Below are 27,899 nucleotides of genomic sequence, written 5' to 3'. Positions count from 1 at the left end.
GCAAATAACGATCAAGACCCTAGCTGAATCTCACATTTAGTGTTGGACTCGGGGCGTATAATGCTGGTTGAGTGGACAGGTCTGACATCATCCAGGCAAAGCAAAAACAGACCCATTCACTGCCTGATTAACAAGTAACAGGGCTTTACTCTGACACGAGCAGACAAGGGAACCTGTGAAGAGATGAGCGAGATGTGTGGCGTGATGATGTATGAAGTCATTTAGGGCCAAAGATAAGGCTACCTTGACTAACCTTAAACATTAGGGAGGGGAAACAAAACTGACCTCAAACCAGTGTATGAGGCAACTTCACCATGTGTCTTTGGGGAAGAACAGCATAAGAATTAGCTGAAAGGGGCATTCACTTTTTTGAGTATCCCTCCCCCAGTCCCCCTGCTCTTTTGAGCATCCATCTCCCCACTTCTCCCCCTTACCCACAACCTGAGTACTTGGAGTATAATGACGTTGACACTGGTCTAAGGTCAGTATTGTTAGCATTGGGGCAGGGTAAAGTAAGCTAAGCTGATCCTGGATCTGTTCGTAGAGGCAACTTGAACCCACATCTCCACACTTCCCTTACATTACCTTAAAAAAAACTCAGGTTAGGTGAGCTGTGGTCATTTCTTATTGAGATTAACTGGATTATAAGAATGAAATCGAACATTCTACCAAGTGTGGGGTCTCAATCATGAATGCCCAAAGGTAGGCTATTCACCATGGTATTGATACTGCTGATGTTGATACACTTTGCTTCTGTATTGTCTTCTGACCTGTTATGAAAAGAGAAGGAGATATATGGCATCCACCATATCCACTGTGCACGTGAATAGGGTTCAGCCTCAGACCCATGTCTATGGCAACTGATCTGGGATCCGTTCTCCTTATTCCTCCTCGCTATGCTAAAAATCATCCTGATCCTGGATCAGCTGTTACTTGTATCTTAGGCAAGAAGCAACCACAAGACCTAGGGGACCGTGGCATGGTTGTGCTACTTTGCCCCTTGGTGATCAGTGGTTATAGACGTGCACTTGGTCCCCCTGGCGTGCTGAAGCGCGCATGCCCACTGCGGTGACGCCGCGGCTCCATGTGTGTTGAGAAGCGCATTATTTGGCAACAGAGGCGGTAGCGGGGAGGGCAGAAAAAAAGAGGGTATCCCCTGTATTTTTAAATAACATCGAATTATCGGAGCTGATTGTCATCCTAAATACCTTGGACGACCCGCAGTCGACGGATCGCTGTCGAATCGACCGAGTAAGTTGATTGAGGTGTCCCGAAGTTTTTTTGTGGAAGTGGATTGAGGGAAGCCTTTTATTCGGACTTGTCGCGAGCCAGCTCCTCTTCCTCCACCTATCTGTGACGATAGAGAAGCTGATGGGCTGTTGAAAAGTAGCACTTCTCCGCAGAGCAAAAGCTACGGTTGGGAACGGGAAGGGCGGTGCATACGTTTTATAGAAGTCGCATCTCCAGACTTTATTGTTATGACTACACATAGTCAGACGATATTTAGTATTTTAATAATGTCACTTCGAAACTATATTTTTTGAGTTGAGTCGACCGAACAGAGACAGTCAATCTGAATCGGATTGTCGAGTGTTTGTTCGTTGGACTGGGAGTTAGAATTATTTTTAGAGCAGCACTTGGCTAGTTAGCCTTTTGACAACCCAGGTAGTTTGCCAATGCGAAGATAGCTAATCACGAACTACTAAAACATGTAGCTAATATAGTTTATATATATATATTTATATATATTAGCTAACTAGCTGAGACATTTGGCCAGTGTTGGAGTTACAATTTTCCGCTGGCCGTCTTCTCCCCACCCCAAAAGCAAGCTAGGCTCAGCTAACGTTACTTCATTGTCTTGTAGGTCCGGGTACCTGGTTGTTTTTGTTTAAAAAAAAGTTTAGGTAGCAAGCTAATTATTTGCTAGCAATTTAAATGCACCAAGTTACGGTTTCGTAAAGTGCGTGTATTGTGCTTCACTTTGTTGCCAAACAAATATCTGGACAGGTAGCTAAGATGGCACGAGTGCTAATGATAAATTGGCATTATGCTAGCTAGCTAGTTTATTTTCATGGTTGTGCGATTTATAAACATGCCAGCTATTTCCTCCATTTACGAAAAGCCGGTCAAAATAAAGCATGGGCTGTGTTTGGTCTTTAAAGGGGCGAGTTTGCATTTTCGGTATTTGTATTGTTTTTAATGGAGGTTCTACTGTATCGGATTAAGAGTCCCTGGTAATCTTCCTACTTCTCTGTGACGACCATGGTCTTCCTCCTCTTAAAGCTGAACGCACACACATTTACACACTATTTTTCTCCAGCCTAGCGGTATGTATAGGCTGGTGCAGTGCCCTGCAAATGTATCTGAGCCAGCCTCTGTTACTTTGTGCTGTACTGCATGTAGCTACAGAGATCAGTGAGTTGTCAGTGCCTGGTACCTATGCTGGTTCCTTGGGTCCTGAGTTTTTCCTGGTCAGATCACGACACAGGAAATTCTGACCCCTAGTTATGTGTAACCAAGTAGTACGCAACAAGGTCATATTTTATCATATGGAAATGGCTTGCAAGATAAGGCTATCTGTCTAATTTAGTGCTAACTCTGGTTTCTGTTAGGAATTCTAGTGTGGCAAAAAAATAGAAACATAAAGGTTCTGGAACAGGACAATCAGTTGTTCATCAGAACAATAGATTTGGATGTTCTTTGCAATGTGATGTCACATGGCTGCTTTGGGGGTGCGCTTAGTCAAGAGGACCTTATAGGTGTCCTCACATTGCCGGTGAGAAATTCTGGCCGCATAGTAATGTAGAGTTGGATGGAGAGTGGCAGAGCAGAGTCTTTGTAAGCCCTTCTCTGGCCTTTGTGATTGCATCCCTAACATTCACTTTATAGGGTTGAGAAACAGGTCCAAACAATTCACTCATGTTGATTTCCAAGAATGTCTGTTCCTGTGATTTAATGCAAGGGGCGTCAGGTAGCCTAGTGGTTAGAGTGTTGGGCCAGTAACCGAAAGGTTGCTAGATCAAATGCCCGGGCTGAACAAGGTAAAAATCTGTCGTTCTGACCCTGAACAAGCACTGTTCCAAGGCCGTCATTGTAAATAAGAATTTGTTCTTAATTGACTTGCCTAGTTAAAAAAAGGGGAGGGGGCGGTCTGCCGTTTAGGTATATGTAATATTGCAAACGGTCAACCCTCATTGAAAGTATTGTTTTTTAAATTGTATCTTTATTTAACTAGGCCAGTCAGTTAACACATTCTTACTTTCAATGATGGCAGGAACAGTGGTTTAACTGCCTTGTGCAGGGGCAGAACGACAGATGTTTCAGCTCGGGATTTGATCTTGCAACCTTTCGGTTACATGTCCAATACTTTAACCACTAGGCTACCTGCCGCCCCAACAAACCACCTGTAGGCATAGCCGAGGGAAGTAGGGATGCTCCAGTACCCTTAAAAATCAGGTGTGCTGCGGGAAAAAATTGCAGCACCCTAAACATCGTCCCGCGGCTGCGCCTGTAGGCCTAAACTGAAGAGAGAATTATCTTCTGTGTAAAGCAATCCTGAATGATGGAGACTGTTTGTCGTCAGTCTTCTGTAGTCAGTCTCCTGTCGTTACCAGTGAAGTGGTCATGCAAACTTTCCTCAACAACAGCAAGGGTTCCAATTACATATGGTCTCTAAAGGTAGTGGGCAGGGCCAAGGGTAATATTTTTTAATAACATGAGAGATCTGCTGTCCATGTTGTGGACGTTTGTAACAGTTATGGAGGTGACATTATTTGTGTCAAGGGGACACTCTAGACTACACTCATTGGCACCCCTGTGTTTGGAACCCTGCTCAAAGTGGCATTGACTTTACTGTGTCCCACTCCCAGGCGTTCATTACATTGTCTAAACAAACACTTATCCTTGTGGATTTGTGTGTGTGTGTGTGTGTGTTACTGGTTCTGAACTCAATAGCCGTTAGCCTATGTAAATTTTGTTAGGCAAATGCGCTGATGCCAACAATTCAAATTCTAGACCAGTTCTCTGTAGTTTGTTTGCAGCATACAAACAGATGCCCAAAGTAAACCATTGAATTGCACAGTTCTGAAAAACCCAGCCACTAGCTATCGGTGTAGAAAGTTCAAGTATCCTAGAGAGGTAGCCCCGTCAAAGCTCATCCAAGCAGCTCATTGAAATACTACACATTTTCTGTCTTTCTCTTCTCTGACCTTTTACCACCTGTCCTGTCCAACAGGCCATGGGTCATAGGTTAACACAAGTGGTGTCTAACAGGGTGTTTGTAGCCTATGGTGTGAGAGGCCTGCTTTTTGTCTCCTCTGTGTAAGGACACGTCGGCCCTGACTCCACATAGACACAGGGATGGCTAAGCCTTGGAAGATCTGCCACTCACACTAATTACACTAATTACGGTTGGAGCTAGGAACACAGTCATTTCACTACACCCGCAATAACATTTGCTAAATATGTGTATGCGACCATATTATTTAGGCGGCACAGGGTTATTAACATATGTTGTTTTGTCTTAATGTAGGCCTATAATCTAGTCTGAAAGAGCAGATTAGACATGTATTGATGCATTGTGAAGGGTCTCAGTCCCCCTGTGTGTCTTATCTTCAAATATTACATGGTTTTTAGGAGAGTCTTATTTTGGCTTGAGCCAGTCCCATCGTTGATCTAGAGCAGTGGTTCCCAAACTTTTTATAGTCCCGTACCCCTTCAAACATTCAACCTACAGCTGCGTACCCCCTCTAGCACCAGGGTCAGCGGACTCTCAAATGTTGTTTTGCCATCATTGTAAGCCTGCCACACACACTATACAATACATTTATTAAATAGTAACCGTAAAACACCAGTCTCAACGTCAACAGTGAAGAGGTGACTCCGGGATGCCGGCCAGTTTGTGAATACCTTATCTAAAGGTTCCAGATGTAATGTATGGTTCTGCGTAGATCCATTGAGCTGGTTCGAATCCCGCAGTGCAGATAGCTAGATATATATTTTCACCAAGGTAAAGGTCTGTATTCGTGAGTAAACGGCATGCTGAGGCGGCTGCTGAGAAGAAGTGAACTTGGTCTGGTTGTAGGTTACAGAATCCACACAGGGCCTGGGCATGGATATGTTAGCTACAGCAGAGATTGAGTTTTTGCTGATTTTCTGACCTTGGAAAAGTATCATATCATTGCACAGCCTACATCTGCTTCCTGTCGTTGGAATGAACGTCTCCAGAAGCCATTTTCCTGATTCTCTCTATGTTCTGAGAGTCGATGATCATGTTCTAAAGCTGATACTTGGATATCAAGAAAATTATAATTTAAATCACATTTAATTTGTCACGTGCGCCGAATAAAAAGGTGTAGACTTGACTGTGAAATGCTGACTTACAAGCCCTTAAAAAACCATGGAGTTAAGAAAAATAAGAATTTAGAAAATATTTACTAAATAAACAAATGTTAAAAAAATATATATAAATAAATTAACAATAACGAGGGGGTACTGAGTAGAGGTCGACTGATTAATCGGAATGGCCACTTTAATTAGGTCCAATTTCAAGTTTTCAAAACAATCGGAAATCGGTATTTTTGGACACCGATTTAAATATATATATTTTTAATATATATATATTTTTTTGCTGTATTTGTATTTATTTATTTTTACACCTTTTATTTAACTAGGCAAGTCCAGTTAAGAACACATTCTTATTTTAAATGACGGCCTAGGAATGGTGGGTTAACTGCCTTGTTCAGGGGCAGAACGACAGATGTTTACCTTGTCAGCTCGGGATTCAATATTGCAAACTTACAGTTAACTAGTCCAACGCTCTAACCACCTGCTTTACATTGCACTCCACGAGGAGCCTGGCTGTTACACGAACGCAGTAAGAAGCCAAGGTAGGTTGATAGCTAGCATTAAACTTATCTTGTAAAAAACAAACAATCAATTAATCATAATCACTAGTTAACTACACATGGTTGATGATATTACTAGTTTATCTAGCGTGTCCTGCATTGCATATAATCGATGCAGTGCGCATTCGCGGAAAAAGGACCATCGTTGCTCCAACGTGTACCTAACCATAAACATCAATGCCTTTCTTAAAATCAAGTATATATTTTTAAACCTGCGTATTTAGTTAATATTGCCTGCTAACATGCATTTCTTTTAACTAGGGAAAATGTGTCACTTCTCTTGCAACAGAGTCAGGGTATATGCAGCAGTTTGGGCCGCCTGGCTCGTTGCGAACTGTGTGAAGACTATTTCTTCCCAACAAAGACGGCCAACATCAACAAATGGGGGATGATTTAACAAAAGCGCATTTGCGAAAAAAGCACAATCATTGCATGACTGTATCTAACCATAAACATCAATGCCTTTCTTAAAATCAGTACACAGAAGTATATATTTTTAAACCTATATATTTAGCTAAAATATATCCAGGTTAGCAGGCAATGTTAACCAGGTGGAATTGTGTCACTTCTCTTGTGTTCATTGCAAGCAGAGTCAGAGTATATGCAACAGTTTGGGCCGCCTGGCTCATTGCGAACTAATTTGCCAGAATTTTGCGTAATTATGACATAACATTGAGGGTTGTGCAATGTAAAAGGAATATTTAGAGTTATGGATGCCACCCGTTAGATAAAATACGGAACGGTTCCGTATTTCACTGAAAGAATAAACGTTTTGTTTTTGAGATGATAGTTTCCGGATTTGACCATATTAATGACCTAAGGCTCGTATTTCTGTGTGTTATTATGTTGTAATTAAGTCTATGATTTGATAGAGCAGTCTGACTGAGCGATGGTAGGCACCAGCATGCTCGCAAGCATTCATTCAAACAGCACTTTCGTGCGTTTTGCCAGCAGCTCTTCGCAATGCTTCAAGCATTGCGCTGTTTATTACTTCAAGCCTATCAACTCCCGAGATTAGGCTGGTGTAAACGATGTGAAATGGCTAGATAGTTAGCGGGGTGCGCGCTAATAGCGTTTCAAATGTCACTCACTCTGAGACTTGGAGTAGTTGTTCCCCTTGCTCTGCATGGGTAACGCTGCTTCGAGGTTGGCTGTTGTCGATGTGTTCCTGGTTCGAGCCCAGGGAGGAGCGAGGAGAGGGACGGAAGCTATACTGTTACACTGGCAATACTAAAGTGCCTATAAGAACATCCAATAGTCAAAGGTTAATGAAATACAAATGGTATAGAGATAAATAGTCCTATAATTCCTATAATAACTACAACCTAAAACTTCTTACCTGGGAATATTGAAGACTCATGTTAAAAGGAACCACCAGCTTTCATATGTTCTCATGTTCTGAGCAAGGAACTTAAATGTTAGCTTTCTTACATGGCACATATTGCACTTTGTTTTTGCACTATTTAAACCAAATTGAACCTGTTTCATTATTTATTTGAGGCTAAATAGATTTTATTGATGTATTATATTAAGTTAAAATAAGTGTTCATTCAGTATTGTTGTAATTGTCATTATTACAATAAAAATAATAAATCGTCTGATTAATCAGTATCGGCTTTTTTTGGTCCTCCAATAATCGATATCGGTGTTGAAAAATCACAATCGGTCGACCTCTTGTACTGAGTCAATGTGCGGGAGTACAGGTTAGTCAAGGTAATTGAGGTAATATGTAGGTTAGGGTAAAGTGACTTTGCATAGATATTAAACGATGAGAAGCAGCAGAGTAAAAAAGGTGGAGGTCAATGCAAATAGTCCAGGTAGCTGTTTGATTAGCTGTTCAGGAGTCTTATGGCTTGGGGGTAGAAGCTGTTAAGAAGCCTTTTGGACCTAGACTTGGCGCTCCGGTACCGCTTGCCGTGCAGTAGCAGAGAGAACAGTCTATGACTAGGGTGGCTGGAGTCTTTGGCAATCTTTAGGGTCTTCCTCTGACACCGCCTGGAATAGAGGTCCTGGATAGCAGGAAGCTTGGCCCCAGTGATGTCCTGGGTTGTACGTACTACCCTCTGTAGCGCCTTGCGGTCGGAGACAGAGCAGTTTCCATACCAGGCCTTGATGCAACCAGTCAAGATGCTCTCCATGGTGCAGCTGTAGAATGTTTTGAGGATCTGAGGACCCATGCCAAATATTTTCATTCTCCTGGGGGGGGAATAGGCATTGTTGTGCCCTCTTCACAACTGTCTTGGTGTGTTTGGACCATGATAGTTTGTTGGTGATGTGGACACCAAGGAACTTGAAGCACTCAACCTGCTCCACTACAGCCCCGTTGATGAGAATGTGGGTGTGCATGGCCCTCCTTTTCCTGTAGTCCACGATCATCTCTTTTGTCTTGATCGTGTTGAGGGAGTGATTGTTGTCCTGGCACAACACTGCCAGGCCTCTGACCTCCTCCCTATAGGCTGTCTCATCATTGTCGGTGATCAGGCCTACCAGCGTTGTCGTCTGTAAACTTAATGATGGTGTTGGAGTCGTAATTGGCCATGCAGTCATGGGTGAACAGAAGGGGACTAAGCACGCACCCCTGAGGGGCCCCCTTGTTGTGGATCAGTGTGGCAGATGTGTTGTTGCCTACCCTTAAGATATGCAGTAAAGAAAAAACAGAAAACATATGCAGGGTTGCAGACTTAGACACTGTTTCTATTGACCGGTAGTGCTTGTGCAGCGGCCTGATAGTGTGTTTTTGTCTGACTGTTGTATGAAAGACCCAGCTGTAGACTTCCAGATGGTTAAGGTCTGTGATGGTGGTGACAATGATGAAGTTGATCGTAGTTGGTATCATTTAGAAATTGCCTCCTGGTGAGACAGAGAGCATTCCATAGGTAAGGTTACTTGCTTTCTTGTCAGTTTGTTGTCATGGTTACATTCCTTTTGGGCTAAATCCCATTCAGAGTCAGTGCCATGGTAAATGCCCTGTTTTGGCAGGCGTTACATCACAAGCTATATACATTGGGGCAAAAAAGTATTTAGTCAGCCACCAATTGTGCAAGTTCTCCCACTTAAAAAGATGAGAGGTCTGTAATTTTCATCATAGGTACACTTCAACTATGACAGACACAATGAGGGAAAAAATCCAGAAAATCACATTGTAGGATTTTTAATTTATTTATTTGCAAATTATAGTGGAAAATACGTATTTGATCACCTACCAACCAGTAAGAATTACGGCTCTCACAGACCTGTTAGTTTTTCTTTAAGAAGCCCTCCTGTTCTCCACCCATTATCTGTATTTACTGCACCTGTTTGAACTCATTACCTGTATAAAAGACACCTGTCCACACACTCAATTAAACAGACTCCAACCTCACCACAATGGCCAAGACCAGGGAGCTGTGTAAGGACATCAGGGATAAAATTGTAGACCTGCACAAGGCTGGGATGGGCTACAGGACAATAGGCAAGCAGCTTGGTGAGAAGGCAACAACTGTTGGCGCAATTATTAGAAAATGGAAGAAGTTCAAGATGACAGTCAATCACCCTTGGTCTAAACTCCACTCGCCGTGTTTGGAGGAAGAAGAAGGATGAGTACACCATCCCAACCGTGAAGCATGGAGGTGGAAACATCATTCTTTGGGGATGCTCTTCTGCAAAGGGGACAGGACGACTGCACCATGTTGAGGGGAGGATGGATGGGGCCATGTATCGCGAGATCTTGGCCAAACACCTCCTTCCCTCAGTAAGAGCATTGAAGATGGGTTGTGGCTGGGTCTTCCAGCAATGCAACGACCCAAAACACACAGCCAGGGCAACTAAGGAGTGGCTCCGTAAGAAGCATCTCAAGGTCCTGGAGTGGCCTAGCCAGTCTCCAGACCTGAACCTAATAGAAAATCTTTGGAGGGAGCTGAAAGTCCGTATTGCCCAGCGACAGCCCCGAAACCTGAAGGATCTGGAGTAGGTCTGTATGGAGGAGTGGGCCAAAATCCCTGCTGCAGTGTGTGCAAACCTGGTCAAGATCCACAGGAAACGTATGATCGCTGTAATTGCAAACAAAGGTTTCTGTACCAAATATTAAGTTCTGCTTTTCTGATGTATCAAATACTTATGTCATGCAATAAAATGCAAATTAATTACTTAAAAATCATACAATGTGATTTTCTGGATTTTTGTCCGTCTCTCACAGTTGAAGTGTACCTATGGTAAAAATTACAGACCTCTACATGCTTTGTAAGTAGGAAACACTACCGATTTTGCAGGTTATCAAATACTTGTTCTCCCCACTGTAGCTTCCGTCCCTCCAATCGCTCCTACCTGGGCTCGAACTAGGAACACATCGACAACAGCCACCCTCGAAGCATCGTTACCCATCGCTCCACAAAAGCCGCGGCCCTTGCAGGGCAAGGGGAACAACTACTTCAAGTCTCAGAGCGAGTGACATTTGAAACGCTAACTAGCTAGCCATTTCACATCGGTTACACCAGCCTAATCTCGGGAGTTGATAGGCTTGACGTCATAAACAGCGCAATGCTTGAAGCGTAGCGAAGAGCTGCTGGCAAAATGCACGAGAGTGCTGTTTGAATGAATGCTTACGAGCCTGCTGCTGCCTACCATCGCTCAGTCAGACTGCTCTATCAAATATCAAATCATAGACTTAATTATAGCATAACACACAGAAATACGAGCCTTTGGTCATTAATATGGTCGAATCCGGAAACTATCATTTCGAAAACAGAACGTTTATTATTATCGCATATACCCTGACTCTGCGTGCAATGAACGCAAGAGAAGTGACACAATTTCACCTGGTTAATATTGCCTGCTAACCTGGATTTATTTTAGCTAAATATGCAGATTTTAAAATATATACTTCTGTGTATTGATTTTAAGAGAGGCATTGATGTTTATGGTTAGGTACACGTTGGAGCAACGATGGTCCTTTTTCCGCGAATGCGCACCGCATCGATTATATGCAATGCAGGACACGCTAGATAAACTAGTAATATCATCAACCATGTGTAGTTAACTAGTGATTATAATTGATTGTTTGTTTTTTATAAGATAAGTTTAATGCTAGCTAGCAACTTACCTTGGCATCTTACTTCATTCGGTAGGCTCCTCGTGGAGTGCAATGAGAGGCAGGTGGTTAGAGTGTTGGACTAGTTAACTGTAAGTTTGCAATATTGAATCCCGAGCTGACAAGGTAAACATCTGTCGTTCTGCCCCTGAACAAGGCAGTTAACCCACCGTTCCTAGGCCGTCATTGAAAATAAGTGTTCTTAACTGACTTGCCTAGTTAAATAAAGGTGTAAAAAAAAACACTTAAATAAATATATAAATATTTGGCCAAATCGGTGTCCAAAAATACCGATTTCCGATTGTTTTGAAAACTTGAAATTGGCCCTAATTAAATTGGCCATTCCAATTAATCGGTCGACCTCTAATATATACTGCCTGGGCACACACACACTTTTTAGTGAGTAGAGGAAGTACAGTATGGTGAGATGTTCAGATCATGCCAATATAGGCCTTTCCTGTGTGTGGCAAAGAGGGAGAGCTTGCTGATAGATGGATCTATCAGTGTTTACTCTGTCCTCGGTACCCCAAGGGGGTTCAAATATTCAAGTAACCAAGTTTTGATTATTAATTAGCTGTTTAGTGCTTGGGCATAAACTAAAACATGCACCCCTTTGGGTTCCCAGGACCAAGTTTGGGAAACACTGGTCTATCAATACTTAAGTAAGGGACAATGTCACAGACAAGTCATCTCAGTAGATTTTTGTGTGGGTGCGTTAGAGGTGTGTGTGTGTGTGAGCTGCCATGGAGATGTAACCTGATATATGTCAGCCATTAAGTCATTTAGATCCTGACCTTTCCTGTTGAAAAGCTGAACTACCCTAGGACCTGCTGCTCATAGGGTTAACATCCACTACACTGTAGACCGTGACATTGCACTGTAAGAATAGGATGACGTTTCCTCCAGACACCACTCTGAAGTCAGTTTATCGTTTTCGGCCCTAATAGATGAGCTTAGAATTTGGGGAGGGTGAGCTGGTCCTAGATCTGTGCCTTGTAGGCACTACTACCTAGTCAGTGCCTACAGAGTTATGTGCAGAGTTGTCATGGTGACAGCAGACATGAGTATGCATCAGTATGTTGGGCGTTTTCATTCCTCCCTCTTTTTAATTATTTCATCTCCCCTCCCCCCCATCACTTTCAATTCAAAGGGCTTTAATGGCATGGGAAACAGATGTTTACATTGCCAAGGCAAGTGAAATAGATAATAAAAGATTAAAGTAAACATTTCACTCACAAAAGTTCCAAAGGAATAGAGACATTTCAAATGTAATTTTATGGCTATTTACAGTGTTATAACGATGTGCACAAATAGTTAAAGTACAAAAGGGAAAATAAATAAACAGAAATATGGGTTCTATTTACAATGGTGTTTGTTCTTCACTGGTTGTCCTTTTCTTGTGGCAACAGGTCACACATCTTGCTGCTGTGATGGCACACTGGGGTATTTCACCCAATAGATATGGGAGTTTATCAAAATTGGGTTTGTTTTCGAATTCTTTGTGGATCTGTGTAATCTGAGGGAAATATGTGTCTCTAATATGGTCATACATTGGCAGGAGGTTAGGAAGTGCAGCTCCATCTCATTTTGTGTGCAGTGTGCACATAGCCTGTCTTCTCTTGAGAGCCAGGTCTGCCTACGGCGGCCTTTCTCAATAGCAAGGCTATGCTCACTGAGACTTTACATAGTCAAAGCTTTCCTTAATTTTGGGTCAGTCACAATGGTAAGGTATTCTGCCACTGTTTACTCTCTCTTTAGGGCCAAATAGCATTTTAGTTTGCTCAGTTTTTTTGTTTATTCTTTCCAATGTGTCAAGTAATTATCTTTTTGTTTTCTCATTATTTAGTTGGGTCTAATTATGTTGCTGGTTGGGGGATCTGTGGGGTCTGTTTGTGAACAGAGACCCAGGACCAGCTGGCTTAGGGGACTCTTCTCTAGGTTAATCTTTCTGTAGGTGAGGGCTTTGTTATGGAAGGTTTGGGACTTGATTCCTTTTAGGTGGTTGTAGAATTTAACGTCTCTTTTCGGGATTTTGATCGTTAACACCAAATTGGCCTGATTCTGCTCTGCATGCATTATTTTGTGTTTTACGTTGTACACAGGATGTTTTTGCAGGATTCTGCATGCAGTCTCAATTTGGTGTTTGTTCCATTTTGTGAATTCTTGGTTTGTGAGCGGACCCCAGACCTCACAACCATGAAGGAAATGGGTTCTATAACTGATTCAAGTATTTGTAGCCAGATCCAAATTGGGATTTTGAATTTTATGTTCCTTTTGATGGCGTAGGCCCTTCTTGCCTTGTCTCTCAGATCGTTCACAGCCTTGTTGAAGTTACCTGTGGCTCTGATGTTTAGGCAGAGGTGTGTATAGTTTTTTTTGTGTGCTCTAGGGCAACGGTGTCTAGATGGAATTTGTATTTGTGGTCCTGGAGACTGGACCTTTTTTGGAACACCATTCTTTTTGTCTTAGTGAGATTTACTGTCAGGGCCCAGGTCTGACAGTGCAGAAGATCTAGGTGCTGCTGTAGGCCCTCCTTGTATTTGTTTTAACCTTTATTTAACTAGGCAAGTCAGTTAAGAAACATACTCTTATTTTACAATGACAGCCTACCCCGGCCAAACCCTCCCCTAACCCGTTCGACGCTGGGCCAATTGTGCGCCGCCCTATGGGACTCCCGATCACCGCCGGTTGTGATACAGCCCGGGATCAAACCAGGGTCTGTAGTGATGCCTCTATCACTGAGATGCAGTGCCTTAGACCGCTGCCCCACTCTGGAGCCCAGCAGCACCAGATCATCAGCAAACAGTAGACATTTGACTTCAGATTGCAGTAGGGTGAGGCTGGGTGCTGCAGACTGTTCAGACCCCTTTCCCTATTCCACGTTTTATTACTTTACAGCCTTATTCTAAAATGGGTTGAATTCATTTTTCCCTTATCAATCTACACACAATAACCCATAATGACAAGGCAAAAACCAATGCATTAAAAAACAGAAATGCCTTATTTACAGAAGTATTCAGACCCTTTGCTAAGAGAGAGAAAATTTAGCTCAGGTGCATCCTGTTTCCATTGATCATCCTTGAGCTGGGTCTACAACTTGATTGGAGTCCACCAGTGGTAAATTCAACTGATTGGGCACGATTTGGAAAGTGACACACCTGTCTATATAAGGTCCTGCAGTTGACAGTTCATGTCAGAGCAAAAACAAAGCCATGAGATCGAAGGAATTGTCTGTAGAGCTCCGAGACAGGATTGTGTTGAGACACAGATCTGAGGAAGGGTACTAAAAGATGTCTGCAGCATTGAAGGTCCCCAAGAACACAGTGTCCTCCATTATTCTTAAATGGAAGAAGTTTGGAACCACCAAGACTTATCCTAGAGCTGGCCGCCCGGCCAAACTGAGCAGTCGGGGGAGAAGAGCCTTTGGTCGGGGAGGTGACCAAGAACCCAATGGTCACTCCGACAGCGCTCCAGAGTTCCTCTGTGGAGATGGGAGAACCTTCCAGAAGTACAAGCATCTCTGCAGCATTTCACCAATCAGGCCTTTATGGTAGAGTGGCCAGACGGATGCCACTCCTCAGTAAATGGAATATGACAGCCTGCTTGGAGTTTGCCAAAAGGCATCTAAAGGACTCAGACCATGAGAAACAAGATTCTCTGGTCTGATGAAACCAATAATAAAATCTTTGGCCTGAATGCCAAGTGTCACTTCTGGAGGAAACCTTGCACCATCCCTACAGTGAAGCATGGTGGTGGCAGCATCATGCTGTGGGGATTTCTTTCAGCGGCAGGGACTGGGAGACTAGTCAGGATCGAGGGAAAGGTGAACAGAGCAAAATACAGAGAGATCCTTGATGAAAACCTGCTCCAGAGCTCTCAGGGCCTACGACTGGGGCGAAGGTTCACCTTCCAACAGGACAACGACACTAAGCACACAGCCAAGACAACGCAGGAGTACCTTCGGGACAAGTCTCTGAGTGGCCCAGCCAGAGCCTGGACTTGAACCTGATCGAATATCTCTGGAGAGACCTGAAAATAGCTGCGCAGGCAACGCTCCCCATCCAACCTGACAGAGCTTGAGAGTATCTGTAGAGAAGAATGGGAGAAACTCCCCAAATACAGGTGTTTTAAGCTTGTAGCGTCATACCCAAGAAGCCTCGGCTGTAATCGCTGCCAAAAACCAGTTTTTGGATTGTCATTAAAGAAGCATTGTGTGTAGATTGAGTTGGGGGAACAAAAAAGATTTTAAAATAAGGCTGTAACATAAGAAAATGTGGGAAAAGTCAGGGGGTCTGAATACTTTCCAAATGCACTGTATGTTGTAGAGGGTGGGGCTCAAGCTGCATCCCTGTCTCACCCCACGGCCCTGTGGGAAAAGTCAGGGGGTCTGAATACTTTCCGAATGCCCTGTATGTTGTAGAGGGTGGGGCTCAAGCTGCATCCCTGTCTCACCCCACGGCCCTGTGGGAAAAGTCAGGGGGTCTGAATACTTTCCGAATGCCCTGTATGTTGTAGAGGGTGGGGCTCAAGCTGCATCCCTATCTCACCCCACGGCCCTGTGGGAAGAGATGTGGTTTTTGGCGGTTTTAACCGCACACTTGTTGATTTTTATAGTATCGTCAGTCCAGTATCGTTTTCCCCCGAACACCGCTTTCCATTAATTTGTATAGCAGACCCTCATGCCAAATTGAGTCATTAGCTTTTTTGAAATCAAATCAACCGTCTCAAATAATAATCTGTCAGTGTAGGAGTGGAGTTTTCATTCCTGGCCTCAAAGGGTTAACCTGCTTCAGCCTCTCTCTCAACCACACACACACACTTGCCAACCGGTTTAAACGGGTTCTTAGGAAAAGTGCTTTGTGTCTCCCAATGAATCCTGGGAAGGGTCATATGTGCCTTAGTGATGTCAGATGGGTAAAAAAAACAAAAAACTTGTCAGGTTTCTTTTATCAGATGAAATGTGTGTGAGTGGCCTAACTACAGTAATGAGTGCGGCTGTGTGTGTGTGTGCTCTGCATATTCGCGGACATAACTATTCTGAGAAATTGAAAGGGGAGGGGGCAATGTGTGGGTGCTGTGTGTATTGCTGAAAAGTGTCCCCTGGTGAAAGTGTAAATGTGGTTGTTTTTTTCCAAAGTCGTAGCTTCCTGCCGTCCGTCACTGGGCAGACGAGAGGCCTGAGTCTTCAATTTGTTTGTTTACTGCATGTATGACACAGAACACAACTCCTCACTTTACAATCTGTCTGTCAGTATGACTGTGTCATAGTCATAGTCTTGCAGCATCTCGAACAGTCTAGTGTTGACTGGTCAAGTCTCTCTACTCCTTGTTTGTCTCTGTCTCCCTATCACTGTGTGTGTGTGTGTGTGTGTGTGTGTGTGTGTGTGTGTGTGTGTGTGTGTGTGTGTGTGTGTGTGTGTGTGTGTGTGTGTGTGTGTGTGTGTGTGTGTGTGTGTGTAAACGGGAGGCGGGGATTAAGAGCAGCTAGCATCTGGGTAGCTGGCACCAAGGTGGTCATGTGTGTCCCAATCCCTTAGCCATCAGTTGCAGTGACACAGAGAGAAAGAGAGAACTAGCTAAGTACTGTAAGTCTCTTACTCCATTCTGTCCCATAGGACAACATCTGTTGCCCACCTAGCTTCATAGAGAGGGACCGAATCTGGCGTTAATGTTTTCTCTGTCCTCAGTAACTGCTTCAGGGTCAGCAATGCCTGTCCAAGGTCTATACACGTTATGCTTTACAACTGATTTGAGGTCAGCTATAGCCACCCTAGTCCAAGGCTATATTCTGCTTGACTATCTATTGATGTCAGCTTTGTCTATTCCAGTGAATGGCTGACCAAGTTTTCTTCTCTCCTTATCTTTGTAGGGGGATGTCTGAGGAGGCTGTTCGTCAGACACGCAGCCAGAAGAGGGCGCTGGGGAGGGAAATCTCACCCCATGATTCTGAAGCACCTCCCACTCAGTCTGACAGCAAAAAGCTCAAACTAGACGGGGCCGAGACTGGAGCTCCGGACCAGGATCATGAGAGCCCAAATGAACCACAACCAGAACCACAACCTGAAACAACGAAGGATGACCAGGACCTGGTTAAACCTCTGGTCAAGCCTGTGGTCCAGCCTGAGAAGGCAACGGAACCAGAACTACCCCAATTAACATTACCGTTAGTGTTACCATCGCACCTGGCAAAAGAGCAAGAGCAGGACCGGGCACCGAAACAGTCAGAACAGAGCTTAGAGAACCGGACTGAGCGGAATGACTGCGGCGACCAGGTAAAGGTGAAGAGTGAGATGCATCTAGATGGGCAGAACCGGACTGTGCGGTCAGAACCGAAGGTGGCCAGCAGCATGATGACGTCAACGGAGGTGAAGGCTACCATTAAAGTGGAGGTCCAGACAGGAGAGCAGGCTCTGGACATGAGCACCTCTAGAGGGTGAGAACACTGTATTTATTCTCTTAAAAACTGATGTGAGATCAGCTCCTTTTACTCTAGTACTAGTAGTAGCGTTTACTCTATACCATTTGAAACTGACTTCAGATCAGTTTTCCCCAATGAACAAAACGTTTTATAATTTGGTTCTGACAGAAGTCTTAAATCGGTTTGGTGTGGGAAAGGGGGAGATCAATTAGATAAACATTATTTTGTACATTTTTTGAGGGGAAGGGGGTGGAGCTTTGTTTGCATAGCTCTCTATGTACTTTGTGCTGCTTCATTTTTGAAACGAGAAACTGTGAAATCACTGGAGAGCCCTTAAAACTCCCCTGAACGAAATGAAGCCTGTGTGTCATAAACCGGTTCCAACTGGCTGTTGCCATGGTTTTCACTGTGGAAAGAACAGCAAGGGGAGGGGGGCAGAGTGAGAGGCAGGGTCACGTGATGATGCCTGAGTGGAGGGTCATGTGACCTGCTTTGGAAGAGTGATTAATCCACAGGAAGTGGTGATGGTGCTGCTAAACCCTGAGGAAGAAGTCACTCAAGGTGTTGAGGAGGAGGCTGGTTGTCCCTCCTTATTCATTAAATATTATATTAATGCCCACTTTTGAGAATTTACAATCTGTCTTTACAATCTGGAATTAGTCAATTACTCTATGTCACACTGTCAACTGAGTAATTCATATCAATACAAGTTTACAGCAAAACAATACATTTCATTGATGCTAATGAAACTCAAACAGAATGTGGTTAGACTAGTGTTGAGCCACTGGCCCACACACATATCTAACATACAACAGATATAAACTGGTAGCCTTCCAGTAGAGACACCGCTAGTCTAGGTGTGAAGAGTTTATAATGCAGTCTCCTCCTACTCCTTATCATGTCAACACAGCTTTATGTTTCCTGGTAAGGGGGCCATTTCTGAGGACAGTTGTCTGATACTGGACACTGTAGATAACAGAGAACTGATCCAAATTGTACCCTCTTCAATATATTCCCTCGGTCCCAAAAGACCCCCGTTCTTTAACAAATCAAATGTATTTAGGAAACCCTTTTTACACCAGTAGATGTCACAAAGTGCTTATACAGAAACCTAAAGCCTATGAGGCTAGCCAGGTGCCACCTGTAAGAGGCTAGCCAGGTGCCACCTGTAAGAGGCTAGCCAGGTGCCACCTGTAAGAGGCTAGCCAGGTGCCACCTGTAAGAGGCTAGCCAGGTGCCACCTATATCTCTTATTGTTGAAGTGCAACTTCGTGAGAAGTGAAACTATAGAAGATATTATTATGAATGTACTCTTGTTACCATCTTGTGGACAACATGGGTTACTACACCTCTCTCCACCTTTTTCAGATTAAATTCAATGTAAATATCAACCCCTTTCTTCTTCCTTCGATTAGGGCCATAAAGAGGGAGCCGTGTCCCCCGTCCCCAGATGATGATGATGATGATGATGTCATTGTCCTGTCAGATAACGATTCCTGCAGTCCGCCGATGAACGGTTTGAACCACTTCAAGGAGCTGGACACAGTCCTACTCATGGTTAGTGAAAGAGCTATACCACCCTCCCATAATGTTCCTCATACCAGTCACTTTCTATGGTTTTCTGATCCTAGATCAGCACTTATAACTAGTCCGGGCCCAGGGCCCTTATCCACAAAGCGTCTCTGAGTAGGAGAGCTGATCTAGGATCAGTTTCAACTTTTATATTGTACGTACAGACAGATCCTAGATCAGCGCTCTACCTCTGAGACACTTTGTGGATTGAAGCTCTGGTCTCTCTTTATGCTGTACCGGTCTTTCTCTCTTTGGTCTAACTAGTCTTTATCTGTTGTCTGTGTAGAAGAGCAGGCCAGAGGAGAGGGATCGCATCATCAAACAGTTGAAGGAGGAGCTGAGGTTGGAGGAGGCCAAGCTGGTGCTGCTGAAGAAACTACGCCAGAGCCAGATACAGAAGGATGCGTTGCAGAAGGTATGGACACATGCAGCCACGGTGAGCTGGACTCACTCTATCGTGATGAGGTAGCCCTGGTTGCCCTTTAAAATCAGTGTTTCCCCCTCGCCCAGGAGGGAATTTGGTTTCCCAGAGTGGAAGATTGGAGTTCAGATCCCAGTCTCGCACACACACAGACAAACCCACACACACAAACAGCTCATTCTGTCCATTTCTGTCTTGTTCCACAGCCCTCAGGATTGTCGGGTTCTGCGGCTCCTCCATCTCTGATCCGGGGATCCATCGCAGCCAGCAAAGGCTCCCAGCAGGTCAGTCACCTGTCTCACACGAACAAGCTTTAATTCACACACAAGTTTATCATGTTAACCAGGTTTCTGTTTATTGCATCGTTTAATTTTATCCCCAGGTGGTGTCAGGTAGGAGTTCAGGCACAGTCATTCCACCTCCTCTGGTGAGGGGAGGGCAGCAGATCTCCTCCAAACATGGCTGCCACAACTCCCAGATCATCATGCCACCTCTGGTCAGAGGGGCACAGGTAAGACACGCCACTACTGATATCAATACTCAAAATGACAGAGTTTTGTGTCTTAGACTATGCTCACCTGTTTTCTTTTTTCTCTCTCTCATTCCCTCCCTATCTCTCCACACTCCCCCCATATCACTGCTTTGTCTCTATAATTGTTCTGTCCTCTGTTGACTGTCCTTTGCCCTTTCCTATATGTCCTCTGTCTGACCTATGTTGGCCCCCTATATCCCTGCCCTGTCCCTGTTCTCCTCCTCTGTCCACTCACTCCCCTGTCCCCCATGTGTCATGTGTCCCGGGTAGCCAATCGCTGTGTCTCCCCAGCAGATCCAGTCTCTCCGGCAGCAGCAGCAACAGCAGCTGTCAGGGTCTGGCTCAGGGAGCTCTGGCCCCCCTCCTCTGCTGCTGGCTCCCAGGGCCAACGTACCTGGCTCTCAGGCCCAGAGAGGCCTCATGCAGTCAGGCCTCATCAGGGTGGGCAACGTCAACAATGCCAGCCTGCTGGTTAACATCTCACAAGTGGGTCAGAGGTTTATCTCGATAACAAATCATTTCTGGGTAACAAATAAGTCGCTTACTGCAATAGGTTTCCATTAAAATGGTTAAAAATAAACAAACTATTTCTCAAGCAAGAATTTGGCTATGAATGTCTTGGATTGGTCTGAGAGGTGAGGGGGAGAGCACCAGAGTGGTGCAATAACCACAGTGTGGACAAAGATTATAGAATTAACCCAAGATAATTCATCTGTGTCTTTTCCAATGGGAGCAAATGAAGCACCGTGGGTAGAACAAGCAAGGAGGTGGGCAGAGCCAAGCACCTTCAAGCTCGATCCCATTGGTGCATTTTAGCATTTAATTGCATATTTTCATCAGGGAACGTCTACTTTTTACGTGTGCACTTCGTTCGTAAAATATTCTACTTTTGGGAACAGAAAACTATTGAGATCTGATTTTTCATTGATGAGAAAATCAGCAGAATGTCGGCCCAGTTCATCTAGCTCCATCTCCTCCCTCTGCCCGCCAATGGACTTCCCTTCATCACCATATTTGGTGGTGAGTGGGTTCTAAATGGATTCTTCAGATTTATACCCCCTGTGAACTATCTGGGCTTCCTCTTTTATCTGTGGTGTGGATCAATCCACCAGCCTGGAGGGACCTAATGGGGAGGGATATGTAACCTGAAATTAGCTATTATACACTATTCAAGTGACACGGCAGGCATCCTTATAGTCTTAGAGTTTTTGTCTGCTTTTTTGAATTGTCTTCAATTGGCAAAAACGTAGCATAATGGTTTTCAGCGCTAAAACATAATGAAAGTCATCTATAGCAAAAGTAAATTCAAACACAAATATAATTTTTTATATAGCTTATGTGCCCACATTATAATACATTTGATGACCAGGGTTAATGCAATTAATTGATTATTGAATGTTATTCGATGAACACAGCTTTGTAGAACCAAAACAAACACATGCCTCTACTCAACACTTAAACTCGAACGATTCGTTTAGATGGCTGCTGCAGCTTGCATACTGTGCTAATCTCTTGCGATTGTCAAGCCGAGAACATTACGCAAAGAGTTGTTCAGAATCTAGTCTGGTTGTGGCCACAATTAGACCTATTTTCAAAGCTATCACTAAATAATCATATTTGTATACTTAGATATCACAAATGGACACTTTTTTTTAGAAGTCTGTCACAAATGACAGCTACAATAAGCCCCTATGGTGAATGAGAGGCTTGTAGAATCATGAAACCTACTGAGTTTTTACTTAATTGTTTGCCAGTAGGGGGTTCTGCATGCTCTTGGCATTACTGAATAAAATGGGTTGAAAGATTTGTTCTTTTGACTGAACGTGTTGAACAGATCTAAGTAATTAAAAAGAGCCAAACTTCACATCACTACTGGGCAGCAGCTACGTAAAAAAGAATCCTGCACTGGCACCGAAATCTCCATGAAATCCAGAACTAATTTATAGAGCCCGGTGATGTCACCAAGCAAGCCAAAACTACACCCATGCAAAACCTGATGATTAGAATATCCTGTGTAGATTGTATTTTCAACCAGCAACTATTAGGAAATAACACTGATTAAATAGTTTTGAATTTGTACAGTGTTAGTTTCATCAGTTGACCAAAAATGATACAAAACACATGAAACAAACACAGTATTTTTAAAGGCTTTGCCAGGGGGGTGGTTCAGACTCTGAGAAGCAGTGATTTAAAAAAAAACAAATATGGAGAACCAAAGTACTAAATTAAATAATTAGTTACATCCTTTTGGCAATTAGCAATAATTTTGAGAAGTTTGGATAGGAAGCCAGTAGTAGTAGTTATTATTTGACGATAAGTGCATTGAATGTGCATTATAAAACAGATATTGTTGATGAAAGATTAAATGCATGATTGTTTTCAACGTTATCATTGCGATCAGCTGGTGCACATGAGGCAGCCTTGCACTTGATACAGATTGAAAATGGCAAGTAGAGATGGTGTTCTCCCCTCTAGGCTAGTGGATCATAGAGTGGTGAGACTTGCAGATTTGATTTGATCAATCCAATTGCATTCACACTTTGGGTATATTGAACCGCTCAAGCTTAGCTAACTTTCCTCTAGAGAATAGACCTGAATTTACAACAGTTTTGATTAATCTGATCTGTCTTGCTGTAAAAAAAAATAATGTTTTTTTAAATGATTGACCTCAAACCTCACCTGGATACCTTCTTCCCCCACTTGTCTCCTCTATTTGTCTATCCCTTCCCTCCTTCCTTCTCCCTCTCATCCGGTCCTCATCCCACTCTCTCCCAGGCCTCTCCAACCAACATGAAGGGTTCTTCTATCTCTTCCCAGTCTGGAAACAGCAGTGTGTCAGTGGTCAACGTGAACGACTCTCCTGCCGCCCGTCAGGCTGCGGCTAAGCTAGCCCTGCGTAAGCAGCTGGAGAAGACCCTTCTGGAGATTCCTCCTCCCAAGCCTCCCGCCCCAGAGCTCAACTTCCTGCCCTCGGCAGCCAACAACGAGTTCATCTACCTAGTGGGCCTGGAGGACGTGGTGCAGAACCTGCTGGACTCCATGATGAGAGGTACAGTACTTATTACACTGGTATTAACTCTAAATTACCCAATACCAGGGTTTCCCAACCCTTTCCTCTGCCCCACCCCATACTCACTACACTGTTATTAACATACTCGCTACACTGTTATTAACATACTCGCTACACTGTTATTAACATACTCGCTACACTGTTATTAACATACTCGCTACACTGTTATTAACAAGCGCGCTACACTGTTATTAACATACGCGCTACACTGTTATAAACAAGCGCGCTACACTGTTATTAACAAGCGCGCTACACTGTTATAAACAAGCGCGCTACACTGTTATAAACAAGCGTGCTACACTGTTATTAACAAGCGCGCTACACTGTTATTAACAAGCGCGCTACACTGTTATAAACAAGCGCGCTACACTGTTATAAACAAGCGCGCTACACTGTTATAAACAAGCGCGCTACACTGTTATTAACAAGCGCGCTACACTGTTATAAACAAGCGCGCTACACTGTTATAAACAAGCGCGCTACACTGTTATAAACAAGCGCGCTACACTGTTATTAACAAGCGCGCTACACTGTTATTAACAAGCGCGCTACACTGTTATAAACAAGCGCACTACACTGCTTATAATCATTGTATATCACTACTAAACCATCACTAGCGGTACAAAACATTTTGCTGATATTAACACTATTAAATTACAGTATTCCATCATCAAAGTTACACAAACACATATTTTACACTCACAGACACTTCATTACACAATAATATCACTTCACCAGGAGAGGTCATGCCCTAACAGCACAATACTGTCAGATGGGTTTCCTCCAGTAGTATTTGATCATTAGGCTTCATATTGAAACCAGTTTTCTCCTGTTCTGTGTAATCCCACTCATCCTCTGTCCTCCCCAGCTAAAACAGGGTTGCCCCCGGTCAAGCCTGCCATCAAAGAGCCCTTCACCTGCATCCAGTGTAGCACCGACTTTACTTGTCGCTGGAGGCAGGACAAGGCCAAGGGCGGGACCATACTCTGTGCTGACTGCATGTCCTCCAATCAGAAGAAAGCCCTAAAGGCTGAGCACACCAATAGGCTGAAGGCTGCGTTCGTCAAGGCCCTGCAGCAGGAGCAGGAGATAGAGCAGCGGATCCTCCAGCAGACCGCCTCCCCTGTCTCTCACACCCCCTCCTCCTCTTCCTCCTCCTCCTCTCCGTCGGTGAAGGCGGAGCATCTGATGTCCCAGCAGCTGAAGCAGGTTCAGGCCCAGGCTAGGGTCTCCTCTTTGCAGCACCATCACCATCACCAGCAGCAGAACAGAGGACAGAGCATTGCACGCCACCACTCCAACATCAAACAGGTAGGGGTGAGACACTTCTCAACAGTTCCCTGAAACTGTCACATCACCACCGGAGCCACTCCAGGCCCTGTCACATTCAATTTGATACAGACGGTTCTGAGATTCTCCTACATACAGAGAGTATGGTTCCCTTGGCTTGTGTGGTCTGTTCTTGTCACTCAATATTCTATATCTTCTTTCTCCCTCCCCCCAGAGCCCTCAGGGCCAGCTCTCCCGTGGCAGTATCCCATCGGTGGGGGTGAGGGGCGTGTCCCACTCCTTCTCCTCCTCCTCCTCTCAGCTGCAGAGCGCTGTGGCCGCTGCGGCCTTGGTCAGCCGGCCAGGTAAGCATGCCCATGTGCGCCCCGCTGCCCAGGGTTCTAAGGGCAGCTCCAGTGGGAACAGCAGCAGAGGTAGCGCCCAAGCCACTGCATGGAGGAAGCAGAACATCAACACAGGTAGACTCTAATACCGACTGGGCCCCCAACCAACCAACCCACCACACCACACTGCCCACAGCTTCTACCTCTACACACTGAACGTTTGTCCCAGTCCAAAAACACCCCCTAGCCCCTTTTACTAGTTGCTTTCCTTTGGGTGTTTGCTGATCTGAGGGAAACAGGTGTAAGCAAAATGTCCGAAGCTTGTCTAAACCTACTGGAGCCATCACCATAATGTTTACTCCTAAGCCAATGGGATAGGGATTGTTTTTGGACTCTGCATCTCACTTCTCTGTGGGAGAATCTCAATTGCATACTCATTGCATCCTCTCTCCTCGCCTCCTCAAAATCTATTGGAGGAGAAGGTCAGAGGGGAGGGACCTCTGGCTTTCTCATCTAATGGGTTTTGAGAAGGAGGCGAGAAGAGAGGACGCGAGGAGTATGCAATTGAGATTCTCCCTCTGTTCCCCTCAATGCTCTGTCTCCTCCTTCCTGCTTCAGTCCTTCTGGTGGCTGGGTTTTTCCTTGGACTCCATGGCTACTCACCTCACCTCCCCCTAGAGTAGAGTTAGTCCATGTCTTCTCTGCTTTGAGATCAATGTTATTTACACGTGTGTGGTTTTGTGCATCTGTGCGTGCTCTTGTGTGTGTGTGGTATTATGCTCCGTGCACTCTCTTCGTCAGAGACTGACCTCTCCCTTCTCTCTGCAGGTGTGACCATGGCCTATGTGAACCCCAGTCTGTCAGTCCATAAGACCTCGTCCACAGTGGACGCCCGCCAGAGAGAGTACCTCCTGGACATGATTCCATCGCGCCCCATCTCCCAGACAGCTAACACATGGAAATAATAATCTCATTCATTACCATTATCAATAACCATTAGCTACTGTTGTCAATGCCAACAATACAGCCCCCCTCCCTCTCCCCCTGAGGACAGTTATGGAAACGCAGCCTCCAAACTTTTGAGGGGAAGCATTCTCAATAAAAAAAATGTCTTAGTGTTTTTGTTTCTCTTTCAAGTCTGTTGTTTCTCATGAGGCTCACCGATGTTTGATCAGTGTGCATAAAGAGCGATTTACACCGGAGCAAAACAAGAAATGCATAAAGGGCTTCCTTCCATATGTTTGTCAGCCATGATGTCTGTGAGTTTATGATGGCTTGAGAATGTTGCTTTTCTCTCAAGAACTTATGCTGGCCTTCTGCCGACTGCGTGTTGATGTCTTACCATGGAAACGATGGACAGCTCTTTACCTATTGGATGGAACTAGGAGCTGATTGGCCCTCTGTCATCTTAGACTCAGCGAATGGGATGCAGACAAACTGTTGGGGTGTGGTCAAGGTGAAATTACTTGGAACTGTTTACTTCATATTCAAGAGTACCCTAAAAAAGCTAAAAGACAAAAAATATGATCTCCAATAAACATTCTCTTTTAAGTTTAAAAGAACTGAGCAATGATGTTTTCAGTACATAACCTCAGTAGCAGTTCATTTGGAATTTGTTTGTATTTACAGTAAGTTATTGGATATGTTTGGGAACTGATGTATAAATGAAAAATTCCTGTCATGATGTTGGTTTTAACAACTGAACAATTTATACTAGCCTCATACACTTTTTAGAAAATAAAGTAAAACATTTTTCCTTCCCATGCATGTTCTTCATCTACAGATATGGTATCTTAATTTGATCACCCTGTTGCAGACGAACTTTCTTGCAACACAGGACATTTTAAAACTTGCAGCGTATCTGAAATGTTAAAAAAGCTTCTAAAGTTTGTAATTTCAAGATTTTCCCTTACGAACAATGTATCAACCGTTACAAAAATGTCCATTAATTATAATTCACATTTTTCCTGTTGCTGCAGGATTCTGTTCCTGCTGTAGGAGAATGGCTCAAATTAAGATCCTACATCTGTATTTGCAATTTGACAGAGCTGCTCCACACTCATGTTTGACATAAGCAAAACAAGTAGAGGATCTCTATATTTGTGTCTGAAGACTCTGCTTTGGATTTCTATTATTCCATTCTGACTTGTCCCTTCATATTTGTAATAACATGTCTGTAAAGAGAACCAATAGTATAATACAGTGTGTCTTGAATTACATGCTAAATTGTTTCCATGGAAGACAAGATTCTAGAATAACAAGAGTCATCACAGGTGTGTTCTGATTACATCTGTTCTATATGTTTTACACTGATTGTCGATTTCTCTGATGAATCAGTGTATTGCTTTTTTTTTTTTAATAATTGATCAAAGTTTCCATATGTTGGCTGAAAAAGTTAAGTCATCTAGAATCATTACACTTTTTGGAATTGGTCTGGAAAAAGTAATTGAATATGGATACTATTTCAATTGGTTTAATATGCTCAAACCTTCTGTATCAATCAATGACACTTGTCATTTTCCAGAATGTTCTCATCTGGGGATGAAAGTTAACCGATTGCAGGTATTGTCACATGCTCTGGGACATCTCAAGTTTAGATTTCTGGTTGCCATATGTTGAAGCTGGGTTTGTTAAAGCAACTTATAGGGGAATTTTAACAAATTTGAAATGTACAAAAGACTGAGGAGAGAATAAAAATGTCTAATATTGAAATCACTCGTTAATTGTTTTTGGTTGGCATCAGGACCAATAACTTGTATTCCAAACAGGCCTGTGGTGAGGTAACTGGATTTACAACAGTGCTCCTGTTCATAAAATAATAATAATAATGTGGCTTCTTCTCTTCCTCAACTACAGTCTCCTACTCCTTTTTCAGTTTTGTTTTGTACTTCTGTAAAAGCTCTCTATGGTTTATAAATAATGAACATGGGTTGTCAAAATTGTTTGAGATTATTTTCAGTGCTAGATCAGATGCCATCATTGAGAACTATGAAAAACAATACACACTGCAGGAACTGAAGTTGGCCCCCAGAACCCCAACTCAACACCGACCACCAGTAACCACCCTGTTTGTTATTCAGGGTAGCTTGGGCTGTTAACTGTCAAGCGTAACCCTCTCATCCCTTTATGCATAATACAAAATGATGTTCCAATTTGTTTGGTTTAATTTTTCCCAGCTACAGAAAGTAATAATAAAAAATAAACGTAATTTGAACCCTTTCATTTGGTCTGAATGAGTCATTAAATGATTGATTATGCCAATCATAGCGTGATTTTTTTTTCATGACGTGATTTTCCACGCG

General features: G+C 43.7%; 1 protein-coding gene across 6 annotated transcripts; it reads left to right on the top strand.

Annotated features, from left to right (window-relative positions):
- The first annotated feature begins 1,031 nt into the window (after positions 1–1,031).
- LOC139386669 (transcriptional repressor p66 alpha-like) lies at positions 1,032–27,816 on the top strand. Of its 6 annotated transcripts, none has more exons than XM_071132444.1 (11): positions 1,032–1,251; positions 16,841–17,404; positions 18,805–18,946; positions 19,248–19,376; positions 19,589–19,666; positions 19,765–19,893; positions 20,185–20,400; positions 22,690–22,963; positions 23,853–24,295; positions 24,489–24,732; positions 25,426–27,816. In XM_071132444.1, exons 2-11 carry the CDS (start codon positions 16,845–16,847, stop codon positions 25,560–25,562), a joined length of 2,352 nt encoding a protein of 783 aa, XP_070988545.1. In that variant the 5' UTR covers positions 1,032–1,251; positions 16,841–16,844; the 3' UTR covers positions 25,563–27,816. The 6 variants fall into 6 exon arrangements, with proteins under 6 accessions (XP_070988545.1, XP_070988548.1, XP_070988547.1 ...); XM_071132447.1 differs by having other exon boundaries at positions 1,066–1,251; positions 24,489–24,618; XM_071132446.1 differs by having other exon boundaries at positions 1,069–1,251; positions 20,209–20,400.
- Positions 27,817–27,899: the final 83 nt, after the last annotated feature.

Source organism: Oncorhynchus clarkii, chromosome 28, assembly GCF_045791955.1.
Source record: "Oncorhynchus clarkii lewisi isolate Uvic-CL-2024 chromosome 28, UVic_Ocla_1.0, whole genome shotgun sequence".
In the NCBI taxonomy this organism is placed as follows: Eukaryota; Metazoa; Chordata; class Actinopteri; order Salmoniformes; family Salmonidae; genus Oncorhynchus; species Oncorhynchus clarkii.
The sequence above is the reverse complement of the archived record's forward strand: the minus strand, read 5'-3'. Positions and strand labels throughout refer to the sequence as shown.

Excerpts from the sequence above, each read along its gene's own strand:
- LOC139386669 (XM_071132444.1), top strand. The coding sequence starts at position 16,845 with ATGTCTGAGGAGGCTGTTCGTCAGACACGCAGCCAGAAGAGGGCGCTG. Across the intron at positions 19,377-19,588 it reads AGAAGGATGCGTTGCAGAAG|CCCTCAGGATTGTCGGGTTC; the intron begins GTATGGACACAT and ends CTTGTTCCACAG. Across the intron at positions 24,733-25,425 it reads GAAGCAGAACATCAACACAG|GTGTGACCATGGCCTATGTG; the intron begins GTAGACTCTAAT and ends TTCTCTCTGCAG.